The 15,047-nt window shown below is 35.2% G+C and overlaps 2 protein-coding genes across 2 annotated transcripts; one reads left to right on the top strand and one right to left on the bottom strand.

Moving 5' to 3' along the window:
• Positions 1 to 302: 302 nt before the first annotated feature.
• On the top strand, positions 303 to 944 carry LOC138892857 (uncharacterized). Its single transcript, XM_070176605.1, has one exon. The coding sequence runs from the start codon at positions 303 to 305 to the stop codon at positions 942 to 944; it is 642 nt and encodes a 213-aa protein (XP_070032706.1).
• Positions 945 to 6,445: 5,501 nt separating this feature from the next.
• LOC104087718 (uncharacterized) lies at positions 6,446 to 7,303 on the bottom strand. Its single transcript, XM_070176604.1, has 2 exons — positions 6,826 to 7,303; positions 6,446 to 6,714 (listed from the first exon to the last, which is right to left on the bottom strand). The coding sequence occupies exons 1-2, from the start codon at positions 7,301 to 7,303 to the stop codon at positions 6,446 to 6,448; spliced, it is 747 nt and encodes a 248-aa protein (XP_070032705.1).
• Between the last annotated feature and the right edge of the window lie 7,744 nt (positions 7,304 to 15,047).

Raw genomic sequence — 15,047 nt, 5'->3', positions numbered from 1 at the left:
TATTGGGAATGGCTTCAAAAAAGTTTTTACTGTCGCTCATCATGAGTTTTGCAAGCGTCGCATTGCTGAAAATATGCGCAAGAGGTTTCATTGTGGAATTTTTATTAAGCATTATTTTTTCTGCCGCACAGTCATACAGTACTGAGGAATTTTTTGACCATTTTCAGCAATTGCGTGATAAAAGCAGGGAAGTAGCTAACTGCCTCGCGTATGAAATTGGGTTTCAAAAGTGGAGCAGGGCCTTCTTTCCAGGAAACTGATACGGTGTGTTGACAACAAATATTGTAGAATCGCTTAACGCAATGTTTAAGGATCAAAGAGACTTCTCGATCATTGGCCTATTCAATCATATTATTCGAAAGTTTGCAGAAAAATTTGAGGAGCGGCGTAATGAAATGAAAAATGTTTTGACCCTCTTTGTTCCTTCTGCTGAAAAGAATATTAGGAATAATATGGTTGTCGGCGACGCGCTCCGAGTGCATCAATTAGAGAATAATCAGTTTAGCGTCGTCGAGCACGACAGGAATGCAGTAGTTGATCTAGATTTGAACACATGTTCTTGTTGTCAGTTTGATTTGGAAAAAGTACCCTGCCCACATGCAATGGCAACTCGGAAATTGAGCTTTGGAAATGGATATGGTTCCTCCATTTACGATCACTCCTCTCCGTTCTATAAGGTTTCAGCATATTTGCCTGTATATGAAGAAACCAATCACGCAATCCCTACAGAAGAGAAATGGGTGGTGCCTGACGATATTCAATTCACAAAAATATTTCCACCCGATTTCGAGCCTACAAAGGGTAGAAGGAAGTTTAAGAGATGGCCAAGCATTTTAGAACCTAGTTCTTCTGGCAGCAGGAAGAAAGGAAAAAATATATGTTCCATTTGCAAAGAACTTGGCCACAAGAAAACGATTTGTAAAGTATTGTTGCAGCATTCTTGATCTTTTAGCTACTGGTGTTGTAATAAAGATAATTAACTCTTTTAATATTCTAAACTTGTTGTTTGTAATCACTTATTATTTCTACTAGACTTGTTGTTTCTACTATCAACTGCTGCATTGTACATCATAGACTATTATTTTATAGTCAACCACCAGCATTGTCTATTGCAGGCCTATGATCTAGAGCCAACCCTCTCTTATTTTAAGAAGGAGTCATGTGACCAAGTTGTCTCATAGACTACTATTTTATTATCAACCACCCACATTGTCTATTATAGACCTATGATCTAGAATTAACCCCCGTATTTTAAGAATGAGTCATGTGACTAAGTTGTCTCATAGACTACTATTTTAGAATCAACCACTCACATTATCTTTTGAAGACCTATGATCTAGAATAAACTTCCTTATTTTAAGAAGGAGTCATGTGACATACTTATTCCATATTTTATGATCAACCCCCTTTATTCTATCTTCAACCACCTGTAATCAACCAATGTTCTATTGTCAACCCCTATCGATTTTTTCAATTTAACCAAAACTTGTTACGCTGGTTTAGGTAGTTTATTGACAACCACTGGTTTAGGTAGTTAATTTAATGTCTAATATTAATAACAACTGGCAACCAATATGAAAAGGACTTGTATAATTAATTGAACTACATCGAATATGCCGATTCAAAACATCAATTCGTTTCTCAAAACACTCAACAATCACGTCATTTATGAGAAGTCATATGAAAAGGCACCATTTAGTGTCAAATTTTGCCTATAAATACATTGGATCTGATGGAATTATTTATCATTCTTCCAAATAGACCAATCACTTAACAGAGAAATACCTCCAAGGCCAAGGATGGACGCCATTTTCATCAGGGAATCACTGGATAGGCTCATCAGAGAGATCCAAGAAGACAGGGTGAGGTAAGAGAGGAGCATTCGCCGAATAGCACGCATGTTGTGGATTCTCCTTCGTAGAGTTGGTGCAAATATTGACCATTATGTTAGCCTAGAAAATTCTCCTCCCTGTGATCCTCTCCCCTGCAGTTTAATTTTTTTTTTCTTTAGTTAATGGGAAAAATGAATGCTGATGTGAGGGGAGTTATTTAATTAAAATATTTAACTTAAGTTTTTGTCTATTTAATTTTCTGCCCTATTTTTTTGACTTTGTTGCCCTGTTTTTTATTTTTATGCTTTAGTTATTTTTTTCCATTTGACAACACTTAAGTGCAAAAAGGTTCCAAAATAAAATAAAGAGGTTCCAATAGAAACATACAACTCAGGGGTTATAAATTTCAGTCTTCCAAATATTTGAATTTTTCGCCAATGAATTGAAAATTTTACAACAGTTTTTGAATAAACCTGTAGAATATAGTCTACCCCGCTGGTAGCCTATAGATCCATTGTAAATGTAAATCAATAGACTTTCATAGTAAAAAATTAAGAATAGTATATTAGTCATAAATTGGACATGCATAAGGTTAGTTCCTCGATTATTAGTTGTTCGTAGTGTAAAGTATTAATTTAGTTACCTTAAATCAAAAAATGACAATTATTTGTAAATAACTTAAAGTTGTAAACATCTAATTCAACAAATTACAAACTTTGAATTGGATAAAATGGATTACTATAATATATCAATTATATCGGTATCAACCTAAGCCTATAATTGGTGAAAACAACTTTCATTATATAGTCAATGAATATTATTACAACTTAATGTTAAGGCAATGTATGCAATTTGAAGATTAAATATCTATTATAATCGATCATAGTATTACTTAATATAAACACATGTTGATATTACAGCCCAATATTAAATATACAACATTCATACTTAGAGGCATTACTTGTTGACAATACTTCATTGGACAACACTCTTATACTTAGAGGTCTTGCTTTTTGAGTTGTTACTTGTTCTAGTATGATGAAATACACCGCCATGTATACTAACTTAAAATATTCCATGATGTTTAATAAGATGTTTAAACGTTATAAAATCAAAAAAAACCAAGGTCGAACGTGGTGTAATCCTTATTTTAGTGAATTCTCGACCATTAGTTTACCCTCGACCGCAATAAGAGTTGAGGACGAAACCTCAAGTGGACACTCATCCATTAAGGAAGTTTATTGATTTATGCTAAATGTCCAGGGTTGGGGTTAGGGTTCAAGGTTTATAGACTATTAAATAAGTTTATCAACGACTACTGGTTGATGGAAGACAACTCGTGTTGTTCAGTAAATTAAAATATGTCCATGTGGCCTATCATTAACCATACATTTTTAACACGTTAAAATTACCCGTTCGACCTATTTTAAATTACCCATTTGACCGGCCATGTGGTCAAAATAAAGTTGATCACATTTCAACCATATTTTTTTGACCCGCTCAAATTAACCCATTTGACCCAAAACAAAACTGATCACAGTTCATCCCCAATTTTTACTTCCGAAAAATATTACTCAAACAATTGAAGGAATATGAGTCAAGGGTCGAGTGCATCCTTTGGGTCGAGAAAGAATTGTCACTGAGGTATGGCTGCCAGTCAATTTACAGCTACAACTCCAGTGAATGCTGGTCGGCGTTTCTCAAAATGTTCCAAAACTAAGGTAAGATGAATTTCACAGATTCGCCTCTTTTTGATTTTAGGGATTTAATTTTACAAATAAATTATTTTCCCCATTTGATTCGATAGGGTAAAATATATTAATTTTGGGAATGGGACAATGATCTGCTAGATCCAAGGATTGCTGACCTTATTAGTAGTTTGAAGTGTGAAAAGGATACTCTTAAGCGTGAAAAGATCGTTCTACAGATGAAGGTGGCTGAATTTGAAAATATTTTAGTAATGGATGTTCATGATGGAGATGATAATGATGATGATGGAGGGATTGAACTAGAGGGGGGGCATATTCCTGTAAATTGTACAGTTGGAGGGATGGTTAAGATGAATGAAACTCAATAAGTGGGTAATGCTCTTGTGCGTCATTGTCGGATTTGTGGTAGCTTGGATGATGAAGTGAGAAGGAGAACATTGTTTTGTTGGAAGTATTTTGGATCATGTAATGTTCTAATGATGTAATGTTAAATTCTTTGAAGTTATTAAACGCGACCTTGAGTATATTACGCAACCAAGTCGCTAGTTTATTGATGGACCGGTGTCTATTACGCAACCTCTGGGTTATGCCTGATGCAATGTTATATTTGATCAAGTTATTAGTACTAGACACATTGTAAGTAGCTATTTTATTATTAGACACATTGTCTATTATGCAATTAAGAAAATAAAAATTATAGCATCAACAGTTAATATCATAAATTACTACAAGTTCACCCAAAATGAATTTGTCCCATGACTAACAAAACTTGAAATTTCAATTATAAAACTAAGAAGGGCCTATCCTTCCCCTGAAGATATCAACTGCAAATGTTTCCCTGAATAACTTCATGCGCTTGTCATTAAGATGATCCAGTGGCATATCCGTTAGCAGGAAGTCAATAACCTTCACTGCATATGCTTCACTGTTTTTACTACAATAATCAAAGACACAATTAATATTTAAAGAAACCAGAAGAATGAGTATAACATAATGGATGATACATTTAATTCACCTTTGCTGAATGGCTGGCACATCCATAATACGATCCCAGGACCATTTCTTCATAACCACACCTTGGCCTAAATTTGCAAACTAGCCAGTTTCATCAAAATCCTAGGAATGACGAGTGCGAGGGGTTGTACCGGTTCTTCTAGTTTACCATCATCATACAAACTGACATTGCTATCGCAAATTCAAATCAAACCCTCTGTCAAGTAGAAAATAACAGGCACAAAATACTTGGTATCAATTTGCCACACATAGTATAACAACTTAGCCTTGCACCACTCCACAACCCCAGATTTTGGCATACTTCCTTGAGGATATAGCATTAGGGGTGTAAGACACGAGTCTTGACAAACATCAACTGTCTCACAAAAGTTCAAATCATTTCCCTCTTTACTGGAAGCCTCCTTGATCTTATCCCATGCAGTGCACATATTGTTGCATAATGCAACATCCATAACAACATGACTATGGGCATAAAGGCGTGGACTTTTATGTTTCGTACACACATCAGTGCCAAAAGTTTCTCCACATGCTAAATATTATAAACAAAATGTACGTTAAATATGGAGCTACTAAATAATAAAAATACATGCAGTAAGTGATTAAGGGACTTACAAAAATTAAAACGGACGGGTTAGCACCGTACAACTGCTCGAAAAACCTCCAGCCATAGTTGCCACTCAACAAGTTTTTGGGAAACTTCTCCTTCTTGTCAAACCATTCATAGAATAGTTTCTTATCTTCCTCCGAAACTGGTTTGAGTATGTCTACCTTTGGTTTCTTCTTCTTGCTCTGTTTCAGCTTCCTCATCTTGCTTGCAGAAATTGGAGCATTCCTCAATCTGCTTTGCAATCTTGTAACTCTGTACCAAGGTGAATCAACTACTTTAGAAGGGCTCTCATTCTGATTTTGCATCTCCCTAAGGATCTTCAACGCCTTCTCCAATTTCTCACTCACAACCTTCAACTTTTCGCGCACATCTGTATTACTTGGTTGAGCATTGCACATCCTGCATGGTCCTCCTCTACCAATATCAAAAAAACTATCAACTAGTGGTGAACCAGGAATACCCCCACCCAAAGGGTCATCATCAGCAATGTCAGCTTCAACGTTAGTCTCTAAGCTCGCTGCGCCAGGTGCTTTTTTTTAATGTCAGCCACCCATTCCAAATCAACCGCTAGCTGGTCGATTATAGGATCCGCTACCTCATCATCGTATGCTATCAAATTCTTCATGTAGTCCATATCCATCTCATGTAGGGCAGAAATAAGGTAAGGGTGCACCTCCTGAAATATATCACAGATAGAAGTCATTACACAAGCAATACAAAATAATATATACGAGGTCTATGATAATCTCCTACTTTGGTTGATTCTAATCTACTGGTGGAGTGTTATTGCACTCCCTATATTACTATACCAGGGTCATCAAATCTCTGCTAAAAGGGATCATCAGGGTCAGATGTCACTTTCTTGCTATGCCATCTCAACATCCTTGGCAGCGGCATCGGTACGACCTTTGATTTCTCGGCACTACGACCAAATAACGGAATTGCTTCGTATGCCCGTGCCTATAATTTTTTATGAACCAAAAAGTATTAATTTCATTCTATAGTAAATAAAATAATAGTCTCAACTGCAAAGAAATTTGAGAAGGTTATTTTAATACTTAACATGAATGCCCATGGGAAGCCGTACAAGACATAACTAGCTGATTTGGACTTTTTACCAAGGATATTGTTTTCCTTCCTCTTGCTCACATATGATTTGTATATCGTCAACATGTCCTTCTTCAAGTACTCAATTGTAAGTTCAAAATACTCCTTGCCCCATGGATATTTCATGAAAAATTCCAGATTATTAGCCATACGAATCCACTTCTTATCGACGCGCGCTATGTTATCCCTTGTATGCAAGACTGAATGGACAACCACACCAATGTAATCTTAAACCTCTCGACTGTGTAAAGCCTCTTGGACTTCAACTGTTTCAAAAGCAACTCTGCATCCACCCCTTTCTTGCTATACTGACAAACTTTATCGCAGAATGCTTGGCCATCATCCATGACTTTCTTCATTGCTTCTTTACTTGGTTTGGAGCTACAGTTTAATCCAATCATCATAGAAAATTCCTTCAATCCAAAGTGAACAGGCTTGTCTCCAACTAAAAATCATAACTCGCACTTCTTCGCGCAATAAATTTGGCGAATCAGTAGGGAATGAATAAGCTATCCATTAAACTGTGTCCAGTGCTCTGAAAGTTTTGCAAACTAACCAAAACAACCACTATTAAACTTTTCCATCAATTTGATTATTCTACGTTTATCCCTGAACTCGTGGAATACATTGATCATATACCTCATACTTATCTTGGCCAGAGAACGGCTATGCTTTCTTAGAAAAGTCATGAATCTGTAATTGGATACGTCGATCGCCCTTACAAACACAGGAATTGACAGAGCATCCCGGTCACCTTCAACGGCTGCATCTATTTCACTATCCAGTCCATCTTCACCATCTTCAAGTTGTTCATCATCTTCATCATCTTCTTCTTCATCTTCTTCATCTGTTATTTCTTCTTCTGCTGCTACATGTTCTTCTTCTGCTACTTCTTCTTCTTTTTCTTCTTCAACATCTTTATCAAATTCCGGAGCATCATCATCACCATTTTCATCATCCTCCACACCTAAAGCTTCATTATAACTGTCCTTTTCTTCTTCAACAATTATTTTTTCAGAAACATGTTCTTCCATTTGAGTTTGTGTTACATTTATGTCCAAGTCTTCTTCCTCCTCATCATCAACACCCTCTAATGCTAACTTTCTTGAAACAGATTTTTTACTAACAAGTATGTCCTCGTCAACTAATCTAGACTTTGATCTTGTTCTTTTTTACTGATAGACTTTGATGGCTCTTTATTTTTTTCTCCTATCACGCTTAGAAATCTCAGCATTTCCTTTACTAGGGAAAACTTTAAAAGTATCTACTTTACGTTTTCTAGTAGCAGTTTTTGAAGGCTCAGAAATTGCTTTACTTGGCGATGCTTCTTTTTCTGTATTTTTTTCCCTGTTTGAAGGCTATGAAGGCTTTGTCAAAGGAATATGCTTCTTAGCAGCTGATTTCCTCCTCATATTACCTACATGAAAATATGCAATGTCACATTTAATAATTTTAAAATTATGATCAGATAAAGAAAAATAAGCCCCAATTCTAGCAAACATCTATGACCAGAAAACAATCGACCATATGTTTATCAATAAACTAATCAATTTGTCCGGGCTTCGCGCGATCTTTTAAAAATAAATATAAAGAAAATTTATTGTTAAATCTTTATAATTAAAAAATAAATCTTTACTCTTTGTTCAATTTTATCATCTCTATATCCTTCAACCATAAACCATAACTGTGGTCTAATTACATTTTCAAGGTTGATTGCTTCTTTCTAAAATCTTCAAGACTCGCTTTCTCTTTTTTTTATACACATGGAAGCGTACACTTTGCTCCTTTACAATAATGTTATTGAGCTAATTTGAAGGTTTAAATTACAAGAGGAAATCTTGTTTTATTGATGAAAATAAAATTAAATAATTAATCAAAATAATATACTTAAATGAACATTAAATGTCAACATTGGTGCATTGTTGTACTACGTTCCATATATTGATACCTTACATCATGCCATAAAATGATACCATCACTATTAAACAATTCAATTTTGAAAACAAAAAACCTACAAGGTCAAGGTTAAATTTTTGTATTTCTGTAACATCTTTGCTTTATCCTTCATTTTCAATCTTTTTCTCTACTTTTGTTTTTGGAGTATCATTAAATTTCCAAAATAAGGTATTAAAGGACAAAGAAAGAATATATAACTTGTAAAATACTTAATAAAAATTAAGGAAAATTCACTTCTACAATATTTAATCAAAGTCTAACTCAACGTTTAGTTGCGTTTGTATTTTTATAATTTTATAAGATTATATTAATTCAAAGAATACAAAATATGGGTGATACCATTAAACAATCAAGGCAAAAACAGATAAACACATCATTTCTCAAAAATGAAAGACAAAGGAGAAGATGGGAAAGGAGAAGAAGCACAAAGAGGAGGAGCAGAGAAGAAGTTAGTAATTCCTTCTACACTCTTTTAGACCATTTTATTTTTAATTTATCATTAGGCCTATTTATTTTAGGAAAATTTAAGATATCAAATAAAAGCAATATTACACAAAAATAACAAAAATAAAATTGTCGAACACATCATGTAAGAACGACATATATCGTATCTGATAATATGTTTTCAGATTTAGAAGGAGAAATAATAAAATGTACAAATGCATTTTCAGTTGTAACGACCCCACTGCTCGTTTTGAGCTCTAGCGCATCGTTCGGCAGTTTGAGACCTTGATTAGCTTACTTTATGTATTATGACTTATACGTGTGGTCGGAATTGAATTTCGGGAAGTTCGGAGTTATCTCGGAAGAAAAATTCTCTATCTCGAAGCTTTAAGTTGGAAGAGTTGACTAAGGTTTGAGTTTTGAGTAAAGGACCTCGGAATCAGGATGTCAAGGTTCCAATAGGTTCGTATGAGGATTTCAGACTTGGGCGTATATTTGAGAAGAGTACCGGGTGGTCCGGAAGTATTTCGGCGCTTATTGTAGAAAATTGACATTTTGAAGGTTTTAGAATTTTTTAAGTTTGATTAGAAGTGAACTTTGGTATTATCGATATCCGTTTGGGTTTTCGAGCCTTGGAATAGGTCCGTATCATGATTTGTGACTTGCACGTAAAGTTTGGCGTCATTCCGAAATGTTTAAGTATATTTCGGACACGTTCGGCGAAGTTTGAATGTTTGAAAGTTTATAGAAAGGTTTCGATCGTCAATTCATAATTTTGATATTGTTTGACGTGGTTTGAGGCTATGCCTAAGTCCATATCGTATTTTGGGATGTGTTGGTATGTTTGGATTGGGTCCCAGGGGCCTCGAGTGCGAATCCGATTGGAAACGGATCGAGTTTGGACTTGGAAGAATTGCTGAGGCAACTGAGATCTGGTGCAATCGCACCTTCGTGGAAAGGGCCGCAGGTGCGAGCTCGCAGAAGCGGCCAAAGGGGTCGCAAAAGCGGAGGGGAGTGAGGTTAGCTAGATTCGGAGGTGCGAGGAATCCACCGCACCTGCGAGCTCGCAGGTACGGGCTGTTGGTTGAAGAAGCGAAATAGGGGAAGGAGAGGTATTTCCGCAGAAGCGGAGGAACGGGAGCAGGTGCGCCTTTGCAGGTGCGAAAGCCTGCCCGCAAATGTGGAGGAGGGGAGGCCTTAAGGGAACCGCAGAAGCAGAATTTTTGCCGCACCTGCGGGATCGCAGATGCGGTCAAGTGACCGCAGGTGCGATGATCGTTGGGCAGAGGGCCTTGATACGTACGTGGGTTTTGGCTCATTTCATTTCATTTCTTCCATGGGAGCCGACCTTGGAGCGATTTTGGAGCATCATTTCATCGTCTATCATGAGGTAAGTAATTTTTACAAGTTGTGAGTTAACTATACGAATTTGGACTTGTAAATACATGGAAAATTGTGAGAATTTTGGGATTTTAAGAGAAAACCTAGAAATTGATATTTCAGATTTTGACCATGATTTTGAAAGTGAAGTTAGGAATAAAATATGTATTTGAGTTCGTAATGTTATGGGTAAAGTTTATCTTCGAAAATGTTTAGAATCTGGGCACGTGGGTCTGAGGGTTGACTTTATTGACTTTCGAGCGGAGTTGTGGATTGTTATAAATTGATTAATTATGAGTATTAGAGTATATTTTTACTGGTTTGCACATTATTTGACTAGTTTCGGACAGATGGGCATTAGTTTTAGGAGCTAGAGAGGCGTTGGAGATGGTTATGGAACTTCGGAGCGAGGTAAGTCTCATGTCTAACCATGTGAGGGAAAATTTATCACGTAAGTGCTGTTCTTGTTGTATGCTACATATTGTGGGAGCTGCGTACGTATGGGGTGACGAGTGTCCGTGCGTAAGCTAGAGTGCTTGATTATATCCGGGTAGACTTAGGTCCACGTCATGCTTTAATTGTATTATTTGAGTTATCCTTGCAGGTATAATTCCCTTATTTCGCGTTGCGACCTGAGACTAGGCTTGCGTAGAGTGATGGACTCGCTATTGTAGAGTTTCGACGAGCTACTTGATTAGCCGCAGAATAATTGTGTTTTTCCTTACCAATTTCTCTCGCATTGTGCCTTTTCATTTAAAAGCTTCTTTACATTTCATAACTCACACGTATCTTTGTGAGTGTGGTCAAGGACCCGTTAAAACTTCATATTCTAATGGGATCGGGTTGTTCGCCTCGCCAGTATCATATTCTCATGGGAGCGGGCCGTTCGCCTCGGCAGTAAAATAGATGCATATATGGTTTGTGTCGTTCGACCCTCGGCAGTGCACACATTATTATAGGATCGGGCCGTTCGCCTCGACATTTCTATAAATAGTCTTATAAAATCGGGTTGATCGACTCGGCAACGTCATGCGTAATATTTGACAAGAAGCCATCATATCCGTGAGCTTTCCTGAATTGAGTTATGGCGATCTATCTGGTGGGGACCATTCTTCATGTATACTCTGGTTGAGGAGGTGATCGATAATTGAGAGCTTGTATTTCAGAGGAGGATCGTATTGGGTACCTATATCTGTTTACACTGTTTATTTACTTTTACCATGCCTCATACTTGTTTACTTTCTATTGCACTTGATATATTGGACCACTAGTAAGTGTCGATATCGACCCCTCGTCACTACTTTTCCGGGTTAGGCTAGATACTTATTGGGTACGCGTTGATTCACGTACTCATGCTACACTTCTGCACTTATTGTGCAGGTATATATATATTTCTGCTGGTCTTTTGGGCGTAGAGGCGCGGCTATTGCGGGGACTTTATAGTGCGCTGCATTTCATGTTACGATCCACAACATACAAAGTTTCAAATGAGAGTTACTTACATTCTCCTGTCTAACTTGACACCGAGTTTTGGGGGTTCCTAGTGGATATTCATTATTGTAATCACGTAATTATTATCATTTTATCTTATAATTTATACTTTATACGGAAATTGATAAAAAGGATCTTGGATTGACCGAGTACCAGATTTTTACGTTATTTATTTAATGGGAATTATGATTTAAAAAATATTAAATGAGTAATTAATTTAAAAATTCACCGTTGGCTTGCCTGACGGCGACGTTAGGCGCCATCACGGCCTATAATAGATTTTGGATCGTGACATCAGTTATAAACAAAAATATTCTCGCACTCGATGCGCCAGGAGGAACATGTTGACCCAAAAACAGATACTTCTTCCAATCAAATTGTAGACTGAAAATAAGAATTTAACTACATAATACATCTATAAATCCAAATGGAATACTCAAATGTAAGTTGTAACAAAAAATAGATATATATATATATATATATATATATATATATATATATATATATATATATATATATATATATATACACGAACACAGAGTTTGTGAGCACAACATTGTGAAAAGAAAGTGAGAGTATAATAGATCCCTATGGATTTTTGATTGCTTTGCTAGTACCACACTCTCAAAAATAATCCTTGCAATAACATCCTTAAAATCCTCAAATCAAACGTAGATAAGTTCCAACCATTTGTCACGTAAAAGAGAGATTAATTTCTTTAACACAAAAAATTAAGAGTCATTTTTTATAGTAGACATTCCCCCTTCGAGATTGCTTGGAATCAATTAAGAGGTGCATAGGCTATCGAGATTGCTTGAAAAACCAAAGACTCGAACCTTGCCATTCTACTTTTCCGTGGTGTTCTTTCTGTTTTATATACCTCTGACGTTACTCACACTATATAATGGAAAGTCAGAAATTTTAAATGACTGATTGTAATAAGTTATTGACAATAGTTATGTCTTTTCAGGGATAATCGTTAAAAGAAGTTGACAACAGTTATTATTTTTTATTACCCTCTCTAATTGTATAATAAATAAATAATAACTTGGAAGATCAAACAATGAAATAATTGAGAGATAAAGACAATCAAAAAATTTATATTCCAATGCACAAAATTATTTTTAGCGTAAACAGATACCTGAATATAATCCTCAAAGAAATATCATAAAAAAATAAGGCCTCCAACCACTTAACTAACAAAATCTATGGCGCGATTTCTGAAATTTACAACACATATCTAATAACTTTTGTTGTAGTATAAGTATATATACTTGCCAAGCTCTCCTCTTTTTCAAACTTAATAACATGATCACCAGCATGTAGACAAAGTGAAAAAGATTATTTTCAAGCATTATCTACGTGCGATAAAAAAACGAATAAGTAACAAAGGAAGAAAAAATATTAAGAATATTATAGTTTGTAAGTAACTTACCCGGTTGAACCATAAAGACTCGATGCGGACAAATGGGCAGAGTACGGCCACTTCAATCATATGCCTTTTTTTTGGGGGGGGTTAGGAATTGTACTTGAGGAGGTTGAAAAGGATAGTGCTCTGGAACTGATCGAAATCAAAGCTGGAAAGCTCCACCACCATAACGAGTTTTAGATGGCCCTTAATTGAGTAGTAATTACATTTTGTTTATATTCTATAACTGAAAATTTCATCCGTAAACCTCATTTATTTTCCTTATTAGTTCACTTTCCTAGATAGTAAATGAGTTTCTTTGTATTTAAATGAGAGGGAGAAAAACGATCCTTGGCCAAAGAGATGTGCAAAGTCATATTTTCTATTCCCCATTATATATATATATATATATATATATATATATATATATATACTAGTTTTACGTTACGCACTTTGCGCGTGTACCTCGTCTCAGGTAGTAATTTTATTTTAAAAACTTATAAATATTATTTTAGAATTTGGTTAAAAGAAAAAACGTGTAAAATCATGAAAATGATGATTAATGTCGATCTTATATAGTTAATTCAAGAGCTCTATCTCGTAGAAGTCTTTAAAATATTAAATTTCATTTCGACAAAAAATAAGCTATATATATTAACTATAATATGATTTTATTCAACATGAAATTCACTTGTGAAGGGTGAAAGTTGATCAACTTTTATGTTAGAATTTCTTGTTTTTATGATAGTGTCGATAAATAGATAGATTAGACTCGTCTATCGAAAAGTTTTTAGTGCAAACATTATCCTTAAATCACATTCCATCGAAATTATTGTAAAATTTAATTGGTTAATTTTAAAATTTTAGATATTAACAAACTCTTACATGTTAATATTATGTTTTACCTTAGAATTATTTGTTATAGGAATAGTTTAGTTTAGCTTTTAAAGCTATAAAACTAAATTTGTCGTCTAACTTCAATTCTGTGGCAATTAACTTCATATAAGTTACTCTATAAATTTTTTTGGTCGTTAGGTAACTGAAATATTCTGTGGCAAACATTGTCCTTCAGATTATTTGTTTTTCAAAATTTACTTATCTAGGTAATTTTCAAACGAGACCCTGAATTTTGGAGCATTTGTGGTAGTGATTCTTCTCTAACCATCTCGGATTTTGGAGCTGAGGTGGTAGCGATTTGTCTTTTAATTAACATCTCGGTTTGCGACGGGATAGAAAAATTGATAAAATTGTTATGTTACATAATACAAATAAGGAGAAATTTATACAAGTTGTTTAATATTAGAATATGTGTTTATTTTAAATAAAGAAGGTGTTTAGATAAAGAATTTTAAATATACTTGAAACGTTATAAGGATTTAATGCACAAAATATAGTTGATTTCGAACTCCTAAATATTAGGAAAATAACTAAAGGACTATTCCTAATTATTAGCGAATTAAATGACGCTTCCTACACATTAGGAAAAATAATTAAGCGACTATTACGTCTAGTGTGAACTCTATTTTTCAAAGGGTAAAAAAGGCAAATAACATTTCGCTAAGGGCTTTAATGTTTTTAATATAGTATAGATTAGGTCGGCGATTATGATGAAATTCTAATATACATAGCACAGAGATGGTCCAAGAAGCAAATATAACCATCCACGTCATATAAGATATGGTTATTCACAACCCAATCGATCGTGAACATGCACATGAATGAATCACTCTACAAAACCCGAAATAAAAAATGTATGAAACTGAAAAAGAAGAATTTAGGATTTACTAAAATTGACGCGTACTGAGCTTTAATACAGTGCTTGATGGGTCTATAGAGACAATTACACCCAAAATTGAAGCTTGATTCTTGTCCCGTTCCGCCGGAAACTACCTTGGTCGATGGGGTGAAGTGAAAGAGAGTAGAGAGACGAGAGAGAAACTGAGCGGAAAAAATGAGAGAGGAAGCAAGTTTTTCAAACTTTATATGTGACCCACAAGTTTTTAAAATGTTAAAAAGTCTCCGTCCACCCTAACACACTCATTTAATCATTTTCCAACCTAAAAGAAATTGAGAAAGAAAATGGGAGGTCACTTGACCAA

This window comes from Nicotiana tomentosiformis, chromosome 5, assembly GCF_000390325.3.
Source record: "Nicotiana tomentosiformis chromosome 5, ASM39032v3, whole genome shotgun sequence".
Lineage (NCBI taxonomy): Eukaryota > Viridiplantae > Streptophyta > Magnoliopsida > Solanales > Solanaceae > Nicotiana > Nicotiana tomentosiformis.
This window is presented reverse-complemented; position numbering and strand designations above follow the sequence as displayed.